Source organism: Podarcis melisellensis (assembly GCF_964234715.1).
Source record: "Podarcis melisellensis genome assembly, chromosome: 13".
Lineage (NCBI taxonomy): Eukaryota > Metazoa > Chordata > Lepidosauria > Squamata > Lacertidae > Podarcis > Podarcis melisellensis.
In genome coordinates this window covers 33,787,070-33,810,066 of record NC_138545.1, presented here as the reverse complement: position 1 = coordinate 33,810,066, position 22,997 = coordinate 33,787,070, and the positions used below count along the sequence as shown (strand labels likewise).

The 22,997-nt window shown below is 42.3% G+C and overlaps 1 protein-coding gene and 1 long non-coding RNA gene across 12 annotated transcripts in view; one reads left to right on the top strand and one right to left on the bottom strand.

Moving 5' to 3' along the window:
- Positions 1–22,997, top strand: part of SKAP1 (src kinase associated phosphoprotein 1) — a 338,051-nt gene that overhangs the window by 191,874 nt on the left and 123,180 nt on the right. The window contains exon 1 of one of the 11 annotated variants that reach the window (XM_081885657.1): positions 22,653–22,695. The exons of the other annotated variants lie outside the window; for them this stretch is intronic. Coding sequence (XP_081741783.1) covers positions 22,668–22,695 — 28 coding nt within the window. The 5' untranslated portion in view covers positions 22,653–22,667. Of the gene's footprint in view, positions 1–22,652; positions 22,696–22,997 lie in introns of those variants that run through there. 11 annotated transcript variants of the gene reach the window in all.
- The window catches only part of LOC309355154, a 32,064-nt gene continuing 10,696 nt past the window's right edge, over positions 1,630–22,997 (bottom strand). Inside the window, exons 2-5 of the long non-coding RNA XR_014162440.1 lie at positions 18,753–18,946; positions 11,499–12,037; positions 10,086–10,155; positions 1,630–2,030 (exon numbers count right to left, since the gene is read on the bottom strand). This is a non-coding gene — a long non-coding RNA (uncharacterized lncRNA). The remainder of the gene's footprint in view (positions 2,031–10,085; positions 10,156–11,498; positions 12,038–18,752; positions 18,947–22,997) is intronic.

Below are 22,997 nucleotides of genomic sequence, written 5' to 3'. Positions count from 1 at the left end.
TGAAACTGCAGCAATCAGGCAGCCTTCAGCTAATCCGATGGGTTATAGACCTGCAGGTGCATGGCTGAGGGCAGGGGGCCAGGTGGGGGGATAGGGAACTTTTGCTAAGTGAGGGACTGTATGTTGCATTGTAGCTGCTCTGAAGTGTTTTGCAAAGGATGCCTGACCATTGTCTACATGTTTGAGGTTTTGGCATCCTCAGCAGGACAGGGAATGAAGGGCTTGTGGTTTTTTATTCTTTCCTATTGAAGTACTTATCTTTATGACAGGTGATAATTGTGTGTCGAGAGAGGGCCTGTATGTTACATAGATGCCTGCGTAGGACAGTGCCATTTGTTTCTGTGTGCCCTATTGCACAGGGAAAGATTGTATCTTTCCTCTTGGGCCCTCTTTCAGAATGGCAAGTAGGTTTTGCTCCCAGCACAACTTTGTCTCCTAGTGCAGTACTTTATTTTTCCTCCTATAAATGAATGGTAGCCTGTTCACTTATACATGTAAGGCCTCCAATCAAATGCTTAAGTGTATCTGTTCGCTTTACAGGAGTATTTCTGTGCAGAGTTCCACTCAGCCATTTCCTCCAAGCAGTGTTTTCCACTTTTCCCCATGGGATGGGAAAGAAATTGGATTCATTTCACATTTAAAAGTGAACCTATCTAATTTGCACTTTCCAAAACAATACAAGAACCACAACACACACACTTCCAACTTCACATCATTCTGAATTTTGAAAAACGGTTCTCCAAAAAATGTGTAGAAAAATATACATGAGTGAAAATGGCATACAAACATGTATATATCAGGGTAAATTCACACAAAAATGCTGATGAATTTTCATGAGGACTTTTTAAGGGGAAAAAATGCAAACAGATGTGGAAATGTGGGGAACTGGATTTAGAAACTGAAAGAAACTAAAACCATCCCTACTCCCCACCCCAAATTTTCATTTTTCTTTACCAACTGACTCTCAACTTTCCATGGCAACTGAATAGCCTCTTTCCTCAGCATTTCATTTGTTTGTTTAAGGCTACCCATTTGATTTTTAAAGACTATTTGTAGTTCTGCAAACCCAAGGATTCTGCTGAGCATGCTGGCGCTGCCCTCTTCTTTCTCAATGGCCCTGTTTTAACACTTTCTCCTAAAAACAGCTGCTTGAATTTGCTGTTAGAGGGAATCATGTAAGAAAGTACAGAGATGCAGGCAGGGACCATAGGGTGGAAGCTGTATCTGCCCCTGAAATGAAGGTATCTTTTTGCCACACCTCAGCCATCTCCTAGATTGCATCCCATTTTCTTTGCCCAGTGGAGCTATGGGAAACCACAGAGACTTGAACCAACATATACATAGCTGCACTCCTTACTCTACCTTGAGTTCCATTTGTTGGTGTGATGCTGGAGTTTGATGGGAACTGGCTGTTTATTTATATGGATTGGTTATTTGGACTGATGCATGTTATAGTCTACCAGCCTGAAGAAACCTGTTTCAGCATGCAGATTGCATTCTGGATCACAGTAATTATTTCATAAGGAGGGAGCACTTGTATTGTATTTCAAAAGTGATGCTATGGCAATATTCAGTAGTACTGAAATAAATGGCAGGAAGGCAACACTCAGATTTTTTTATTTTTTATTTTTACATTCAGAAGCTGCCTCTCTGAAGCCTGCTCCATGCACAGCTGTGGATTGTCAGGCCCATGGAATGTTTACTAATAAGCTCGGTCATTAGGGCAGGTCTGTGATGAATGGAGTTGAGCCCTCGTGCCTCAATCCAGCGTATGCTGAGACAGTTTGTGATTCAGCAACCATCGGAACAGCTGCCTTGTTAAGGGTTCCTCTCGTTGAAATCAGCTATATATCAGCCTGGTTGATATCCTGGATTATTTAGACTTCTTGTGGCTTGATGGATTGTGCCAATTGATCTGCCTTTCCTCTTCTCTCTTTTTTCCTTCTCAGTGACTTTGCTGTGCCTCATCCCTTTCGCTGCCCTTTCAAAATGCAAATGGCTCTAAACGTTAGCACGTTCAGCACCCAAGCCTACAGGGTGAAAATCCAAAACAGATTTATGTTGATTTCTCACGTTTGTATCCTACTCTTCTTCCAAGAAGTTTAGGGCAGCAAAGAAGAGTTTATCACGTTTTATCTCACAACAACCGTGTAAGGTAGGTTAGGCTGAAAGAGAAGTGACAGTCTATGACAGGGGTCAGCGACCTTTTTCAGCCGTGGGCTGGTCCACTAACCCTCAGACTATGTGGTGGGCCGGACTGTATTTTGAAAAAAATAATAAGGAATGAATAATTCCTATGCCCCACAAATAAATCAGGGATGCATTTGAAATAAAAACACACATTCTACTCATGTAAAAACACGCTGTTTCCTGGGCTGTCCTCAGGCTGGATTGAGAAGGTGATTGGGCCGCATCCGGCCCACGGGCCTTAGGTTTCCTATGCCTGGTCTATGAGCTTAATTGTTATGAAGTTTCCAGCTGGTACAGAATCCTGCCTCTAAGCTGTGGTGAGGGCCGGCCAGGTAATCATAATATGCTATCCTGATTTTGTAACCAATACTGTTACAATCCTGGGCACAACTCAAAGTGCTGGTTGTTAACTTTTAAAACCTGAACAGCTTGGGACTAGGTTATATAAATGAATGTTTGCATATAATCCGGCCAGTACCTTAAGATCTAGCTCAGAGGGCCTGCTTTCAGTATAATGGAGCCTTCTTGATATAGCTCCCATCTCTCACATTTTTTATAAAGGCTTTTTAAAAGCTATATTTTCTTGAAAGCTGGGATATGGTTGCGTACACACATCTTACTCTAGGTTCAGTGGAGATGGAGTACTTGTGTGTCCCCACCCCACCCCGTATAGTCCACAGACAATCTAAACCTATTCCATATTTTCTGTCCCTGAAAAGTGCTTCTTGAGAAACTGGTTTCATTCAGAAAATAAATGTGGCCATTTGAAACAAATAAAAACAGGTGTAGGCGGTCTCGGCAATGGGAGTTGTATTCATATCTAACCAATGGCGTTGCAGTTAGACCTGTACCAAGATAGCGACCACCACTTTGCTCATCATTCACTTGGGGCATGTGAGGGGAGGAAAAGGCATGGATAGCCTAACCAAGGGGACAGTTATCAAACAAAATCACAGAGTTGCCCTCACCCTTGTGGACTGCAGGATCTAGAATCAATCTAGATTGAAAGCAACATGTTGAGGATGAGCATGAATGATTCTACATTTTTGTGTTTAAAATGGGTTAGTGTGTATGCCTAAGTTTTGTGATAGTGATCTTATGATGATAATCTATTTACCTTGCTGACAGGAAGCAAATGTTTCCTGTTAAGAAACTTTGTTACTTTGAAGCATTTAGATTGGTCTCATATGAGGTCTTGGAAGATTTCAGACTTGAGCCTGTAGAGCAGCTCAGGCGTAATGAATAAAATGAAGAAGAAACTGAGGTCTGGAGCTCTCTTTTCTAGTGTCAATGGAGAGGGTGTCGGCCTAAAAAAATCAGGGCTTCTGCATCTGCAGTTGGAATCAGGTGGATCTGAGTTTGCTTTGTCTCTGACATTCTTGGGAGAGATTCAGGTAGGTAGCTGTGTTGGTCTGATGCAGTCGATATATATATATATATATATATGCTTTCGTAGATTTTCACGGGTACAGGAATGCAGGTTTTGCAAAACCTGCATTCCTGTACCCGTGAAAATCTACGAAAGCAAATATCTCACCTCTACGGGGAGGAAACCTTCCAGCTGACAAGAACCTACGAGAAACTCCAAAACCTGCATATATATATATATATATATATATATATATATATATATATATATATGTCCAGTAGCACCTTAGAGACCAACTAAGTTTGTTCTTGGTATAAGCTTTCATGTGCATGTATGAAATCTGAAGAAGTGTGCATGCACACGAAAGCTTATACCAAGAACAAACTTAGTTCGTCTCTACAGTGCTACTGGACAATTTATTATTTTTTAAAATGTATTCTTGGGAGAGTCTTCATCACTACATACCTTATTTTTAAAATGTTGATGTGGCAACCTTAAGCACACTTCATTTGTGGCCTTAACCATGAATTTTTCCCAACTTAGTAAGGTTTCCCTGATTTTTTCTGCTGTTACTATTAAGTTGGCAGTATTTCTCACAGCACTGAATGTTGCTGCAATGTGAGGCTAATGTGTGCAGGGATTGGGGGTAGGGGGAACACAAGAGAGATCACTAGAGTTGCAGGAGTGCAACAAATTCTTAGTTTCCCTCTCCATCATGTTTTCCAGAAGTTTTGGAAGAAGCCAGTCTTATGGGGCTTAGGAGTCTTATAGAATCTGTAAATGACATGAGCTAGATAGTCAACACGGTTAAGGTTCAGAGTCAGCAGGGGCCTTCCTTCTCTGACTACCATTTACACAAATAAGACATATTCTTTGACAGGTAGGAAAGGGAGCCATGGGGCCATTCCATCCAGTTCAAGAAACCTGGATTTGCTAATGTGTGTACATTAAACAGGAAGCCATAGAACAGTTAAGGTGTGACAGGGTCATGATTCACGTGTCTAGCTTGTTCATATATATAGCAGTGGGGTTGAAGTGTTTTACTTTAACATTAAAAAGTGCATATTGGAGGGGGAGGTGCAGGGCTGGCCCGCCCATGAGGTGGACTGAAGCAGTTGCCTCAGGTGGCAGAAGCCCATGAGGCAGTGCCCCTGCAGGCACCCACCTGCCACTGCAGGAATCACATGGCTGCAGCTTCTGGCAAGATGTTGTGAGAGTGCCACAAGATCTCTACAGAAACCACTGCTGCTACACAACCCTGGTAAGCGAGGCAGGGGTGGGGGGCACCTTCCTGTTTCACCTCAGGTGGCAAAACAGGATGGGCCACCCCTGGAGAAGTGCTCAGCCTGTTCTGTCCCATGCTTCACCTCCCCATTGTCAGTTTCTTCAACGACTTCTCCCCTCCCCAGCTCTTAATGCCATAAGTGAAAGAGTAGTTACAGTCAGATTCCCGGTGACTTTCTTTGGAAGTGTTATCTAAAAGTTTTCTCAGTGAGCATTGGGAGGGCGAAGCTCACCTGTTTTCCTGGAGATCTCACTCAGCTCCTAATGCGGACATGCTGTTGGTGCTGTGTGCTACTTTGGTCTCATCTGTCCTAAAACCACTCCCTGTAACTCTAGCTATGGCATGGCTGTTTTTTGTAGTTCACAACAGTCAATGAGAAAATCATCAAGAGCAAATGGTATTAAAGGACTTGTGTACATGCCTCTTCTGCAGAGCAGCTGGCTCTGGGCACCTGGTCTGCTGAACTCTGACAACCCATGTGTAGACTTGGAGAAAGACATCTCAGGGAAATGATGCTCAATTTGTAATTCAGTGGAACATTACAAGCTGGACAAATTTGTATACTGAAATAAGTAATCATGAATTTCAGCAACATCACATCGCAAGGGGAAACTATCTGAAGCACCTGAGAAGAATGAATGCGCAGGTGTGTGTGTGTGTTCTGATAGCAGCCCCTCTCCCTTGGAAACCTTGTACTCTTAAATTAAGACACCGCCACTACTTTGCATGTGAATGAGATGGCTATGTGGGAAGAAACATGCCTGCCACTGTGCCATCCAGTTTAACATGTTGACCATCCTGGCTCAGTGACAACTGTACCTCTGTTTGTTTACTTATTTAAGTAAATGTGGTGCACAAGACAAAAACAGAACAAAACACAAAATATGAATACAAACATTTTCTTATAGAATCAATGGAGACTGAGTACTAGGATGTTGTTGTTTTTTACACAGTCTACACACAATCTAGATCTATTGAATATTTGTTTGTCCCTGAAAAGCAGTTTGTGGACAGCAGGATATAGAATCAATCTAGATTGAAAGCAGCATGTTGAGGATGAGCATGAAGAATTCTAGATTGAGAAAAACTACATTTTTGTGCTACAAATGGGTTGGTGTGTATGCAGCCAAAGGTACAATGAAATAGTTTATGCAGATACACAAGTGATATTCCATAAATAACTGGGTTACATATCAAAGAAAGTCTGAGGTTTTCAAACACCTATTTGCCACATCCACACTTTAAATATTTAGGTGTGCTCCCCCCTTTTTTTAAAGACTTAGATGTACTCAAGGAGGGGTAGGGAAACCTGTACTCTGGAAATATTGCTGGACTATAGTGGAATACAATTCTCATCATTCCTGGCATTTGGCCTTACTGGTAGGGACTGATGGGAGTTGGAATCCCAACAGCATAGCAAGGCCACAGGTTCCCCACCCCTGGTATACACTGGGGTGGAAATAAATTCGGAAAAGAAGGAATGCTCCAGGAATGGTGTGGAGTTGGAGAGATTTTCACATCTTGAGGCCTCAAGGGATGGGGGAAATATAATAACTGCATAATAGGAACCTTTACTTTCTAAGGTTTCGTGAGGCAGAATCTTTTAAGTAAGAAAAGGGAAAACCATGTTCAAGAAGATAATGTGGCAAGTCTTGCATGCATCAATTGTGCAAGTTCATCCTAAACAACATTGCTAATTCTGCCTGTCATTACCAGAGGTATACACCACCAGTGGTTGTATTACTAGTCTGGTTCCAGAGGTATAACAACTCTCCCTGATCTACGTCACACAAATTGAGTGATGAAGTAAAAAAATATCACCACTGCTACTCCCTTGCCACTGGGATGTTTGGTTATGCATTAACAGCCATAGGGCTGGTGATAGAAAAATCCAAAATAGATAAATAAAATATGCTGCTTCTTCCCCACCCAACAAGCCTTTTAAGCCCAATGGGTGCCTGAAAAAAGAAGGGAGAAAGGAAAGATTCTCCTTTAAAAATCATCTGGGGAATGGGAAAGTACTTTAAAGTACCTTATTTCAAGCAGAACGCCATCATAAAAGTAACAGGTTAATGATTTTTTGTTCAGCCTAGATATTAGAGGCCCCAATATTGATTGGTTGGTTTCCCTTGTCGTTCTAACCTCTGATGGAACTGCATTTTTTTGACAGGGAGTGTAATAAAATGTACAGTTTCCAATTTGAGAGCCCTATAAATGTCATCTCGACATGCAGAGTTACAAATTCTTTGTGTGGCGTCAGCAGCAGCAGCAGCACTGGTGGCTGTCCCCATCTTTTGCAATGTACCAGGAGGTGCTTACGGAGGTTAGAGAGCTTGACTGGCACTTGCAGCTCTCCTCCTTGAGCAGAGAAACTTCAAAAAGAATGAAAAGTCCTTCATGCTGGAGCTAAAACCACTTTCTTCTAAAAATATAGCACTGACCTCGGCCAGAAAATTACTCATTCTCTTGAGTTTTAGTGGTGAATTGTTTATAAAAATCAAGGAAGCAGGGGACTGAAGCCTACCTAAATACTGCAGCCTGTGCCCTTGCCTCTAATCCAAAATTTATTTCTTATTTATTTAAAATAACTATATCCTGGCTTTCCAATAAAATGTTTAAAATAGCTCACAAATCAGCATTAAAGTACAATAAAAGACACAGTAGCAGTAAGCAATAGCAGCTTATAAAGAAGACACAGCAATAAGAATAGTTTAAATTCAAGGATTCGTATGCCAGGTGAGCTAGAATTAAGAGCTAAGAAGGCCAAATGCCAGTCTTCAAAGAGGCCACCAGAAAGCTGGCAAGGTAGAGCACCCAAGGTAGGAAGTTCAGAGCCTATGTGTGACTTCAGTAAAGAACCTATTCTGCATCCCAAATACATGGATGAATTCATCTTGAAGAAGGTTGTCCTAGAGTCAAGGTGTACCTTCCCTCCACTTAGAGATTTAGGTTGTGAGGACTGAGGCTGTGGTTGCTCCCATTTGTGGAGCAAACAAGTGTGGCTCATCCACATTTCCACTTCTGCCGTGTCTAAAAGCATGGGTCCGAGTGGTTTTTGACTTGACACACTCTTTCTAGGCACGCGTCCAAACTGGTTTCTGCTTGCTCCACTCCTTTCCAAGGGAAACCCTGTTTGTTAGTAATGGATTGGAACAAATGGCAGTCTGGGGGAAACCCAAAATGCTGTTTGTCCCAACTGAGTCTAAAGAGTGGTTTCAACCCAGGGGGTGGGGAAAGCAGCAGGGCAAGAGAAAGTGTGGGGCAAGCGGAAGTTTCCTGTTGTAGGGTCAGCTGTACTTCCTCTGCCTTCATTCTACAAAGCATATACAGAGTAGTCTCTGAATTCAATGCTGATTGCCTCTTTTTATGCACCCCCCCCCCAATATTGGCATTTCTGCACACTGCTCTGTTGGAGAACTGCATTGCAGAAAAAATAGGTCAATAGCAAAGGGGGAGATGTTCACAAATAGCAAATGACAGTGAATATCATATGAAGCAGTACATATTAGCTGAATATGTGTGTATCCGGAAAATGTCAACCAAAAAATGCACAGTGAACCTCATCAAGGCTAAATTTGGGGGGCAAACTAGAGTTATTATGGAATTGGTACTGCTCATACACACAAGAGTTTCACAGCGTCCACATGACACCACCATCAAAATATCACTTTTCCTTTATCACAGTAAGCAAATGTAACCCATTATACATCTGTAGTTCCCGGTGCTGTGTAAACTCATCAGTATGTTTTCCGAGCTGCACCAAACCATACAGCAGATTGATATAGCTAAATATCACTCTTCTGCAAGTCCTCCATGTTTGTTTGTTTTTTAAAAAACACACACCAAACAACTGCAACTGGATATTGCTCCCCACTCCAAAAAAGGAAGCCTCCAATTTTGCCTGTTGTAAAATATGATGACCAAGGGCTGGCCCAGAACTAAAAATAGTACAGGTGGGCAGGGTAGGGGTGATTGAGGAGAGGGACAAAAAAAAAAAATACAGCCCAGATACATTTGGTTAAGTTATGCCCACTGCTGTGGATAGCAAGCAGTGGAATATGAATAACTATCCAAGACTGAAAAACAGAATGTGTGCAAGCTAATGTGTCAATCACACACCCATGAAAATTAGATCTAAGTAACCCATTTGTGATATAAAGCCCCCATCTGGAAGCACCATCTGCCTCAACTCTTGTGCACACCCAGTGTATAAAATACAGGTGTGCAGCAATTAATTTGCTGACTTTGGGCATGAACATCCATTCCTTCCTTCTAGGTAAATAAAACTTGGAATTGCTTTCTTCAAGAGGTCTCAGATGAGCACCAGGCTGTTGCCACATTTTCTCTGTTCAAAGAGTCCAGAATTCACTTGGTTTATATACTTTGAAATGAGACCAAAAGTAGTTGTTTATGAATACACCACCTTTGATGTTTTGAGCAATTTTTGCTTTATTTTCAGAACTTTTTCAATCACTCAGTTCCTACCAGATTCCCTCTGTTGTCAAATCATAACTGATAATCCATACGTTTTATGACTTTCAGAGTTCACTGGGACTGTTCAACCTGAAGTTCTTCATTTATGAGGTGCATTTCAAGAATCTCAGCATCTCTAACTTTCCCTCTTTTTCTATGTAACAAACATGGTTGAAGATAGTATCTAAGAGCCAGCTCCAGCATTATACTATGTTAGTGCTTTTTAACAATACAGGATTGTTGTGAAATTAGACTTTTTGATTGTTGTGAAATTAGACTGCATTTTGTTATGGGTGGGAATTGTAGCTCTGTGAGAGAGTAAATGACAGTTCCCAGGATTTTTTTTTTTGGCGGGGGGGAATCACATGCTTTAAAAGTGGTTTAAATGTGTGGTGCTTATGCAGCCTTGTTCTCTTTGAGATGTCCATGTTAGTTGAGACCCTGGGCCTGTCTCACTGACAGTTCCATTTCCTACGCTAGACTTTATTTCTTGCTGTTTTTACCATACAGATAGTGAAAGGATTGTGATGAAATCCAACAAGATTGGTTCTAGTCGGGGGGGGGGGACTAGAATTTAAAATATTTGTTCCTCCCACAATCCCACATTTTCCTGACAGGGATGGCCCCTTCATTGACTTTAGAAGCAAGGGAAAAGATTCTAGTTCATGATTCTGGGAACAAGCTGGCATTTTATTCTCTTGTGGGGTGGTCAAGTGTTGCTTTTTTTGTTTTTTACATGCTGAAGAAATATTTAATCAGTGAACATACTGTCATGGATGCAGTTGGATGCAGAGGAATGGTGGCTTGCTCCTAACACTTCTATAGTGGGGGTTGAAATCTGAATTATGCAGGGAGGGGTGAAGAAGAAGAGGAAATCAGTTACTCCAGGAAGGTACTTTTGTGATTGACAGAAAGGTGTATCATAAGGGCCAACCAATCAGCATTGTACGTAGCCCTTTTGGTTGCAGACAGAAAGAACAGTGCAGTATTGCCTGGATTCACCTCATTGAAGTAGGGAGATTTACAGTTAGCTAACCTCAGATGGCTGCCTGCAAAATCTAGTGAATATAATTTGTATGTTTTGCTCCAATATGTTTTTGGTGTGCTTATATATACCTGTGATTGAAACACTGAATGGCCTGTATCTCTCAAGATAAATCAGTGAGCATCATGCTTTCCTCATTCAACTTAAAAGGTATACACACACATGCACATGCACGCATGCACACACACACGGCTCTAGGTTTCTCTCTGCTCCAGCAATCAGGAACTAATGGGGTTAATCTTTCCAATTTTCACTATTTGGGGCTGGGATTCAGTCACGTGCCAACAAATTCAGGTTGCTCAATAAACAGGTACATGGGAAGGGACCACAGAAAAGAATCTTCCTATTGTTACACACCACCCCCAGTCTCTGCCAAGCAGTAGCAAGATTCCAGGGAGGTTCCAGGTGCTCACCCAGGGTTGTGGTTCCGTTGAAAAATCAAGGCATAGTGGAGACTGCAGTGTCTTAGAAATATGGTTTATTCACACATATGTACACCTTAGTTTATTGAGAGAGAATTCACAGCATTTACAGCCAAGAGGGCCTTTTTCTAAAAAAGTTCCCACTCAACATCACTGAATACAGCCTTCTTGAGGTTCTGTGGCCTAGCTGCTCACCCACAATAGGCTGCTGTATACAGCAGATTCTTTTCCAGAAAGAAACCTGTTTCGGCAACTGAAATACTAGTCAATAGGTCATTTGTTAGTATCCATCATCAGTATATTAGGTACCTGTTCCCATCTATCAACAGTTCTTTCACATACCAGGTTAGCGGTATCCTGTGTACACACAGAGAGAGGGGGGGAGTTGGGGGTCTCTGAGTGAAACCTTCAGTTAGGTTATTTGTGAGTTACCATTTCAATTCACACTGTATGAAATCTGACTTTAGAGAGTCCTTTTTAAGGCTTAGTCATTTCTCCTGAATGTCATATTGTAAGGTCTGAAATCTTGGATAAAAAGCTGATTTGTGAACACTGATGATCTTTTCAGAGAGATAGCCACATACTAATGGCTTATAATAAACCACTGATCTATAACATCATCCTGGATTTATTGTGTTATCAGGTTTTGAACAGGTAATAGGAAGGGCTTCCTGCTTTTGAATCCAGTATTCTTTATGCAGCCTTGTCACTTACTTATATTTTGAGAGGTAGGATTCAGGAAACAAGATCGATTTTTTTATTGCTTTTTGCTGATAATGTTTTGTCTTTAATCAGAGTTCTTATCCATATCTCTCCCGCATCCCAAAGGTTTGGAAAAGTAGGTATTGAAAAGGTAGCTGAATTCAGCAGTTTTCAGAAAGTCTACAAAAAGGCAAAAAAGTGTTGTCAACAGGGAAAAGTTATGGCACACAAAAAAATAGGCAGGATCTCTCTCTAGCTCACCCTTCTTGGATAAAACATACTAAATCCTCCGTCAGGGTAAAAATCAATTTCAGTGAGTTGAGACCTGAAATTTCACAGCTAGAGAATATTCTGCTAATTTAAGGAAATTGAGCAGCTCTCCTAGAGTGGGAACATAATCTCTAGTACTTCTTAAATGTGAATTGCCTAGGAAATATTACTTCCTGATTCCAAATGCTTGGTTAGCTACTTAGAGGTGAGTAAAAGTACTCCTCACATGCTCCATGGGGCTGTCATCTTTATTAGAACTTCATGTGTTCAATGGGCAAGTCCTGGAATTGAAAACAGTTTTGGGATTAAGTCCTGAAAGGGTTTTTATATTTTATAGGTTATTAAGAACTCCGTAGCATTTCATTCTGCTGGAAACCCCCTGATTTAACAAATGATTCTGGCATTAGTGTGTAGAGTTTGGTTTGGAAAGTGCTACAACAATCTCCTTGAGGAAAGGGACACAAGTGTCTTCCCAGGGACTCACGATTTCCACTAAGAACCTCAAATGAATGGATCATTCTATTTCTGCTCCATGTCTGTTTTGAATATTTTTATTCTATCCTGTTCATGTTTTTTTGTATTTAAATCAGCACCAAAATATGCTTTTGGATATTTAAATACATAATTTTAAACACATTTTCTGTCAAAATACACATTTATAAACCTGATTCTATCCAAAAATATGCATTTTGATATTGTTTTGAGACAAGAACAACATCAGAAACTTGGGAGAAGGAAGAGATGAAGGATAATTCATCTGAGAGTTTTGGATCAAGCCACTTTATAATGGAATTTGCAAAGAATGAATACTGCTAGCACCCCTATTATCAGACAAGAATCTCACTCAGTGAGTTCTATTTGTCTGAATACTCACACCACAGAGCCTTCTTTATACATAGGAAGGAATGGAGTTATGCAAATCAGTTCCTACAGCTGAATTTACCAAAACTGGAATAAATACTAGGAGTCAGGATTTCTGGTTTTGACTGATCAGTAGAGTAGTACCACCTACTTGCTGTAAGCCTGTTCTGTTGGGTTGACTAGTAATCAATGTTTGTATTGTGTGGGCCACATTAATTTAAAATGTTAGGAGTGATTTCTGTATACACCACCATGAGCCCTTCAGATGTCCTTTTTATTGTTAATTCATTATAATCTGTGCTCTTGATGGTATTGGGGTAGTTACACGTGACCCCACGTTCAATACTATTTGCACCCACAAAATTATCAGGGTGGTTGTAATGCTTCATGAATAGTCGGTGCATGGGCTGTAGTTTCCTGCTGAAACCCTGCAGCTTTTTGCACTACTAATGTTCTGGTTGGGGGGTGGGGGGTCCTCCTCTGTTGCATTATAGTGCTAAGGTGCCTTGGAAATGCACCAAATTAAATTCACTTCTTTGTGATGTAGCCAGTCCCTCATACGTCCTGTTGATGGTATCACCATCCTTGTGGGTTTTTGTGTGGAAGTGAGCAAAGGTTTAATGCAGCAATCACAGCCTGAACATAAAAATCCTTAGAAGTGTAAAAATGAAAATATGGTGGCATAATGCCATAGTGCAAATAGCTTACGCACAGAGGAGTAGCCTGTACTGTTTTGCCTTTGCACATACTTCTTGTTGATGTCATATACTGGCATTCCTGTATAAGCATGGTTTCGCCAAGCAATTGCAGCCTAAATATAAAAAGTAACAATTGTACAAATGAAAACAGTGTTATGAGCTTGTGGAAGCCAGACTCTTTTAATCCCTGGATTCAGGAAGTGCTAAAATCTAATCAAGCCTTCTGGTCCCTGGATCCAGCAACTGTTAAGAGCTAATCAAACCAGGCTAGTTTACTGAACCTCTGGATCCAGCAAGTGTTAATATATGTCAGGGGTGCTGTCAACAGCTTGCTGGCTAACTGCCTAGTGAAATCAGAGATGCAGAGAGCTTCTTTCAGTTCTTTTATTTTAATCCACAGAAACACAGGAAAACATGAAATGTACACCCTCAAGCTTGAGCCGAAGTTGCTCAGAGTGCTGCTCCAACCCCCTTGCATTTACCTCTTAGCCCTCAGACCCCTCTTGCTGCCTACAGCAGCTGCTAAGGGAATCCCTCTGTCTCTGTTTGACTTTCTGCTCTGAGGCATGAAGGGCATGTCTGGTCCTAGTGGAAGGAGGTGGCTCTAACATACTCTCCAGAGACAGCGTATCACTTGGTTCAATACTGTTTCTAACACATCTGACTCCTGTCTCTGTTCAGGGCTGGTGCACCTGCTATCTTGCTCCTGTTCTTCATCACCCATTATTTCCCAGCTCCTTTCTTCTTCTGGGGTGTGTCCCGTCTCAAACCACCATGATTCCAGGTCCATACTCTCCCCCCCTTCCTTCTCTCTGGAAGGCTCTTGGGGTGGTGGTCTCCACCACTCCTCCTCATCTGCCCAGTCCCTGAGAATATATAAGGCAGACTTGCTTCCTTGTGAGGTGATTGCCTGGGGGGTGGGCCACTAAGAGAAGAAATGAAAGGAGGCTCTGAACCAGCCGGCAAATGAATAGAACCCCTCCTTCAACTCTTAGAGAGCTAGAAGGACAAAGCCGTAGTTTAAAGTTGAAAGGGCAGTGAGATGTGAACCAGAGGAAAAGCAACAAGCTGCAAAAAGAGTCGGAGCATGATATTTTATTTCTGTCTAAATCTAAGACTGCAGCTATGGGAGAAACATGACCCTTTTGAGGTGTTAATGCTGTGAACCCCTCCATCATAGGCTCGGGTTGTATACATGTGCAAATAAGCCATATATCATAAAGACACCAGAGTCTCCACTGTGCCTTATTTCCAAAAAGAAACATGAATCCTGGGTAAGTGCATGGAATCCTTAGAATCTTGCACCACTTGGAGCTTGGAGTGGTGTGTAACAATATGGCAGCAGAGCACAACTTACTAGTGCCTTGTTCTTGAGAGGGAAGGCGGAGAAGCTGGGAATGGCAGGAATACAGGCAGTGGAATAGGTAGAGTTCAAAGGTGGAGTTAAAGTGTGGATGAAATAATGCAGGAGCATTGGGGAAGCCTTGTAGAGCAACTGATACTGTGGGATGGTGTTTAAGCGGTCCAGTATAAATTTATTTCCGATACACTATTAATGTATTAATGCACCAACAACATGTTGCTTCATACACCCACAATAAAACTGTAGTCTGGATGAGACCCATACTCCATATTATTGAGATTTTTTCAAACACATCCAAAATGAAAGCTCCAGTCTGAGGCACATAGAGACTGATTGTGATTAGTTAGTGGTAAGGGATCTCCCATTACAAAATGCATGCCATCTGTCAAGACTCAGCCTTAGTACTTCTCATTTTAGAGATTTTCCACTGCCTATGATTTTATAAGAGATTTCTGTGGAACTTTTCTTACACCAACAGAAACTGATCTGACACAAGATATTGCCTTAGATATTTTGGTACCCTCCAGGAGTTAATAGTGAGCAGAGGGAAGGGAACTATCCTAATCTTATAGTGCTTCCCTGTGGCAACACTTTGGAACTGCATCCTTCAGCTCTGGAATTGCCTCATTTTCAATCCATTGAGAGGCTCCTGGCAAAGAAGGCTGCTTTGAGCAGACTAGCGAGGTCTCAGTGAGGCAGTGCCATTAACTTCCAACAGCACCATGAGCTGATTGGATACACCAGTGTTTCTTGCCAGTGTGGTAAACCTGTCTCTTAGGTGTACCACTTCAGACTGCAGATGAAGGTTCACATAACTGAAGTCTATTCCATTAGAAAAAACTAGGATGCTAGAAAGAGGGTTTCTTACTTCCCCTTCTTCCTAGCATGCTAGTTTTCTATGGGTAGGAAAGCACCGCTGTGCCCCCCCCCCCGGAAACATTTTGGCATATGATCCCCAAGCTACAGCCTGAAATGGTCCCGTCCATTCAACAAGAACTAGACCAGAGCAAGGGAAATGAGAGAGAGAGAGATTGTACCTTTGTCCATCCATGTACTGACCTTGTGCTAGTCTCCTTATAAGTCAGTCAGGTTTTTGCCCGGGAGCCCCTTCCCAACAACCGTAAATATGCCAAAGGAGCCAATGGAAGTACTTGATTTCCTACAGATGTGTTTTTAAAGACCTGAAACGCAGCCCTGGTGTCAGGTTGGGAAGGCGCAGGATATTTATGATACAACAGCTCTCCCCCTTTGGCTCTAATTGAATTCGAGTACATCTTCTGGGCAAAAAAGAGAAAAGAAATGTAGCATTTACTCCTACCTACCTTCAGGATTAACGTTTCTGGAACTCCCTTCCCCTGAAGAATTGGTCAAACCTAAGCATTTTTCTAAAGCGCATGGATTTCGTTAAGGCTAGCCATATTCAGAATAATATTTGAGGTGAAAGGACCTCTATAGTCAAACTGAATTCTACTCTTTAAGAATCTTGGCAGTAGCAAAAATAAATGCAAAATTAGCATGGCAATAAGATCACAATGTAATTAAATCCCAGAGGAAATCTACCCAGTGCCAGCCTTGCTGGAGCCATTAAAAATCAACCCAATTCCTACAAAAGAACAATGGCTGCATGAACTTTTTGCAGAATTAACAAACGTGACAGCCAAAATAAGGAACCAGAATGACAGACAAACGAGGGACAAGTGGGAATGCTTTGGGGAGTATTTAAAAATATATGATACTAAAAATCAGTTTTCAAAAGTAGGGGTAACTTTATGAGCAACAGCTAATTGAAACGAATGAATGCAAGAGGAAAAATAGGGTGGACAAAGTAATTGATATACAGCAAGAACAAAGTTTATCTAGAATGCCTCAGAGTGTTGGGTTGGGAAGTCTGCACAGAAACATTGTATGATAGGAAGAGTTGATGTGTAATCAGAAAACTGGAAAAGCATAAAGAGAGAGAGAGAGAATGAAACACACACACACACACCCCAACCCAATTCTCCTGAAAGAGATTCAATCAAAGCATGAGCATTCAACATTAGTAAAGAAGCTACCAACTCTGTATTGATTTATTTAGTGCCAAGAGCATGGTAGGTGTTACAGAGGAGACACATTTTACTCCTTGCCAAGACATTACTTGCCTATATTAGAAATTACTAAGAGTTCTGTGGCATGTTGTTGCACCCATTTACCTTGGGAAGACAATATTTGAAATATTCTTCTGAATGACTTGGATTACATCAGAATGCATTTCTTTTGCTGGCTGAAGCAAAGAGGCCAATCTAGATTAGGAGGACCTGTCACAATTAACCCTCAGCGAGTAAATCATGACTGTCACTCTTCTTCATATATCTGCCCTTGTTCTCATGCAGTAGGAGTCATTTCATGTCACAGCTTTTGTGTGCCAACCAGAGCCTGTGACACACAGTGTTCCTGTTATTTGTAAGACGTTTCTACAATTTGATATTTGCCTCAAGGCCTCTGAGATCACATTTGCAATATTATTTCTATCAAGACAATGGGGCAACCTCCTTTTCTTGTCGCAAGCGATGCAAGTTCCCAGACCAAACACAGCCAGCTTCAGAAGAGAAAATGAGTGTTTGGCAGGTTAACGTTGGTGAGGCTGTCTGCACTGGTGATCTTATCTTGGCAGGAAATGCCAAGGATATGACATAAACAGCCAAGATGGAAGATGTTTCCTTCTCTTGGCAACCATTGGTGGTCTGGGGCATGCTGCCATATATAAGCAAGGTGCCACAGATACAGGACTGTTAGGTCAGTATCTTTGTTCTGATGGTTAGTTTAGTATTATTTTAGGCCCACTTTGTAAATCTGCCTAAAGTGATAGTTTCTTTCCTGATGCAAGTGACAAATTAAGTGATAAATTGTCAGTCACCATGGATCCAAGGTAACATAATTTATTAACTTCCTCAGGAGAAGTATTGTCAAAGTTTATCATAGACTGCTGTATAATGCCTTGCCCTTTGGCTGGTATCCTTAATTCTGATCAGCAGGGAGAATGTGGAGCGTGCATGAGTATGATGGTTCTTGCAGTTTTGTAACTGGCTTGGCTCGTGGCCAAATTGTGTGGCAGCAATCTTCCTTAGTTAGCAGCCTATTTAAGATGTGTCACCGCCCCCCACAGCTCCCATTAGCTTTTAGGTGAGCAGATTTGGACAACATGCCTTATTTAAAGCAGTCCTCTTTAACAGCAGTCAGAAGGGTTGACAGGCTTGGACTCTTTCAGCCTTTGCCATACCAGGCCCAGGGGGTGCTATGACAAGAGAGAAACGCAAGGGAGAAACTTGCTAAGAGGAAGGCACGCTTGGCAAATCCACACTGTGATCAACTCCCGCCTGGAAACCAATGTCCCCACTGTAGAAGGACGTGTGGATCCAGAAATGGCCTCTACAGTCACTTACGGACTCATTGTTAAAACCGTGTTTATGGAAGACAATCTTACTCGGCTACAAGTGATCGCCAAAGAAGAGGAAGAAGAATGACAAGAGACTTGGCTGCTGAAGGGCCAGAACCTATGCTAAACTGGGAAATACTCTGGGCAGTTTATGCTCTTGGGCAGCCATGTTGAAATGGTTATATATGAAGCAATTACAATGTTCAAATGGGGAACCGGAGCAACCTGTGTGCATCTCTGTCTCTCTCCTCTGTTTCCCTTCTCTCCTCCCTTGAGAGCTGCAGGGTGAAGGCTGAAAGTTGAAGAGTCCAAGCCCATCAACCTTTTCTCTCAGCTTGTAATGGTAAATGAAAATATTTGGATAAGCTGCGATACGAGGCCATCTTTATTTACAAACTGGGGACCTGCTGGCCCACACATCAAAAGCCCTCCTCTTTTCATTCAGTGTTGCCTTCACCACTCCTCTTGTCTTTCAAGCAGCTGAAGACATTATTTGATGTTCCACTTTGCCTTGTTTACATTAATTAAGGTGGTCAAATCCATCATGTGTGACTTTTTGTCTCTCTCTCCCCCCTCCCCGATCTACTCACCCAGAAGAGGCAGAAATGGTTCAGACAGAAGTGTTGGGGGATAGAAATGAGAGCTGGCAAAAGACACACCTCCTGCAGGTGTTGGCTGCCCTTTCCTCAAGCCCTGCTGCCCTTTTTTTTGTTCACTGGAAGATAAGAGGTACACTTTTTCTCCAGAGTCATGTAAGCAGGCTGTGAGTCTCTTGATAATCCTTTAGAAATACCATGATGAATGATGTCCTTGTCAGCAAAAAGATGAGAAAAGGGGGTTTGCTTGCAGCCATCTGAGGAGGATGAAAATAAGCAATTAATACAACACTTTTTGAGTAGTCAAAGTGCTTGACATACATTACATCCGTAATCTTTACAACAGGTAGTATTTTCTCCATTTTGCAGCTGGTTTAGAGGCTGTGAAATTGTAGTTGCCATTTAGTGGGGCCTTGGCAGAGCTAGGATGCGGAGACCTCCTGTTTCAAAGCTCACTCTCTTAGCTAGTATACTACTTTGGCTGTCAATGACAAGTTTCAGAAGAATTTGAATCAGGTTGGCTGCGTCTTCTGCTATTCATGGGCCAGCTGGAAACTTGCTCCCTACTCTGGGCACTGGGCATTTCTTAGCTGTGAGAGTCAGCATTGTCCAGGTCTTAGAATGATAGATTTGTTTTCAGTGCCCGTGGAAGACTGCCTCCCAGCTTTATAGCAAGAACTAACAAGTAGATCCATAGGTGAGGAGCAAACAACACATGACCTGAATCTCTTGGTTTGCCCTCCTTAACTGCCTGTCTTTTTCTCTCTCAAAAGAGCTGGCATGGAAATATGCAGGTTCAGCCAGTTAGGAACCATGGTATGTGGTGCTTTAACCTTCTGCCTCCTGCTATGGTCTGAATTAGGGTTCCCAATGAGAGCATTTCATCCCATGCACATGACATGCCTGTCTCCCTCCCATTTGGAATAGAGCCTTGTGAGGGTGGAGATTAAAGTCCCCTTCCCCCAACATCACTGTCCTGATCCAGCTCTCCCACAACCCACACTGGTTCTTTGGTGGGGAAAATCTCAGGGTCTGGGTTGTGCCTTTGCTGTAACATTTGAAGGATAACAAAGACAATGTACAAACAAAAGGTACTGTATATGTAACAGTTTGAGCCTCCCAGTTTTATTTTTTGATAGTATCATAGAAACACACAAAGTACAGCTACTTGTCAGTGCTTGGCTATAATTCTAAAGCCATTTTCAGGCAATACTTTATTTCTCAGGTTTGAGTTATACAGGGGCAGAAGCCTAGAAGTTATGCATCTTTCCCCCTTCCAGGTATGCATTTTTCATGAATAGGGTATTCACATGGAAGTACACTGCTCTTGAGGATGACTTCAGCTCTCATTTAGTTTGGCTAAACATTGATGTTGAGGTGTGGGAAATGTGACTTCTGGCTCAAATCAAATCCCTGGATTCAAGGACAATACACAGATCCCCAAAACCAGGCTGGAAACTGGACTGGAACCCACCCCAAGGGCCACTCAAGAGAATACTCTGGAAGCACTCCATACAAGGTTCCTCCTGAAATTTCAGGGCTTGTGATGGGGAGACCCTGCTTTCTCCTCCAACTCCTCAGTCACCGAGCAGTCTGGGAAATCAAGGCTGGGAATGATATCAACCTTCAAAACAGGGATGAAATGAAGATGGTACAGTATTCTTCTAGAATTGTTGATAAATTTGTACATTTATAATACCAAATACAAATCCAACAGCAGCCATCAAATTTAGCTCTTGCTCTGCAACAATCCTGAATTCTCATGTACTTGTTTAGTCGTTTAGTTGTGTTCGACTCTTCATGACCCCATGGACCAGAGCACACCAGGCCCTCCTGTCTTCCACTGTCTTCTGCAGTTTGGTCAAACTCATGCTGGTAGCTTCGAGAACACTGTCCAACCATCTTGTCCTCTGTCGTCCCCTCCTTGTGCCCTCCATCTTTCCCAACATCAGGGTCTTTTCCAGGGAGTCTTCTCTTCTCATGAGATGGCCAAAGTATTGGAGCCTCAGCTTCAGGACCTGTCCTTCCAGTGAGCACTCAGGGCTGATTTCATGTACTTATAAATGACTAATTCAGGTCCAGGTCTGTCAACTGGATGCTTAGCAGTGCTCACAAGATGGGAGAAGTGGCTGGAGGGACCCTTAATTAAATTTGCAAGCCCCACAGACCCCCTAAGTTTTTTGCTAAATCCTGCCCACCAAATACACATACGAGCACACACAACATATTGCCATATTGAGAGAGAGAGTTGGTGGGGAAAGTACCAAATCCTAAGCCCTACCAGGCTCTCACCAGCTGAGTGGAAGATGAAGAGAGGATTGTTTTCTTGTCAGTATTCCAGTCCCAGGGCTGATGTGCTATCCTACCCCCATTCTGAGGACATGCTTCTGAGAACAGAAGGGCTTTGGATCTATTGGATACAAAATCTCCACTGCATGCTCCCTTTCTGCCCTCTCAATTTCCAGAGCTTCAATGGCAGGGAAGCACCAGTAATGGTACCTTTTCCACACTCTACCTGGGGTGGGGACTTCCAAAGATGAATCTCCTACTCTGCCTGTTGAGAAGGTGTTCCACAATATTCTTCGTGGCCATAGGATGGCATGCCAGAGGCCATAGGATTGTACCCTTAATCTTACTTTGATCTTTAAAAAACCTTTAGAGTTAGAAAACTGCTTCACAAAATCAAGTCATTTGAGTTTTATGGATGGCCTCTACTTAGGTGACTAGAAATGGGGGGGGGGAATGAGAGGCACAAATACAAGATGGGTGACACCTGGCTTGAGAGCAGTACATGTGAAAAGGACCTAGGAGTCTTGGTTGACCACAGACTTGACATGAGCCAACAGTGTGACGCGGCAGCTAAAAAAGCCAATGCAATTCTGGGCTGCATCAATAGGAGTATAGCATCTAGATCAAGGGAAGTAATAGTGCCACTGTATTCTGCTCTGGTCAGACCTCACCTGGAGTACTGTGTCCAGTTCTGGGCACCACAGTTCAAGAAGGACACTGACAAACTGGAACGTGTCCAGAGGAGCGCAACCAAAATGGTCAAAGGCCTGGAAACGATGCCTTATGAGGAATGGCTAAGGGAGCTGGGCATGTTTAGCCTGGAGAAGATGAGGTTAAGGGGTGATATGATATCCATGTTCAAATATATAAAAGGATGTCACATAGAGGAGGGAGAAAGGTTGTTTTCTGCTGCTCCAGGGAAGCGGACACGGAGCAATGGATCCAAACTACAAGAAAGAAGATTCCACCTAAACATTAGGAAGAACTTCCTGTCAGTAAGAGCTGTTCGACAGTGGAATTTGCTGCCAAGGAGTGTGGTGGAGTCTCCTTCTTTGGAGGTCTTTAAGCAGAGGCTTGACAACCATATGTCAGGAGTGTTCTGATGGTGTTTCCTGCTTGGCAGGGGGTTGGACTCGATGGCCCTTGTGGTCTCTTCCAACTCTATGATTCTATGATTCTATGAAATGCCATGATGCATCTGCAGCAGCACAATAAGACATCTTCATCTGTCCCAGCTGCAACAAAACATGTCTCTCCTGTATCAATCTCTACAGCCACAACAGGTACTGTAACCTTTCAACAGTTTGACTTCACTCCCAGAGGCTCACTCCTCCATGGTCTCCTGAGATGGACAGATGCCAATTATTAGTTGACTAGAATTTTGTGATTAAGGCTTGTTCTGAAACAGCACCCCATCAACAGTTAGAACTGAGCTTGTCATTCATAAAAGGTTCCAAGATTCTGACAGAGCAAGAATTCAATTAATGTGATTGCATGCCTGGTTCTTATCGTAGTCATCTTCATTGTTATAAATAAATGTTTTTATAAATAGTTCTAGAAGAATATTGGATGTCTTATCAATAGAATTTCTATTATTCAAAAGATCCTCTTAGAATTTTCTATTTTGCAATTCAAGATGCTGCTCCCCCCCCCCCCGCTTCCTCTTCTTTGTTCCATAATTCCAAGAGGATGCCATGGATCGTGGAGCAGCAGGGAGGTGAGCAGAAATAGTTACTTCATTTATCTGCAAAGGGTTTGTTATGATTCTGTCCTTAACAGATAAACTGCACTTAGCAAAACTCTCACTCTCTACTAATGGAAAGCACTTTTATCTAATAGCCACATATCGCCCAACACCAGGGGCTTTTAGTAACCTCCTCCCCTTCTCTCCCACACAAAGATTACTGCTCCTTCTTCCTTTGCTAGAGTGGGATATGATTCACAAGAAGGCTTCCTAACTTCACAGCTGTGGTGTGGCTTTATGCCAGACTCTACAAAGCCCAAGAAAGAAGCAGGTGT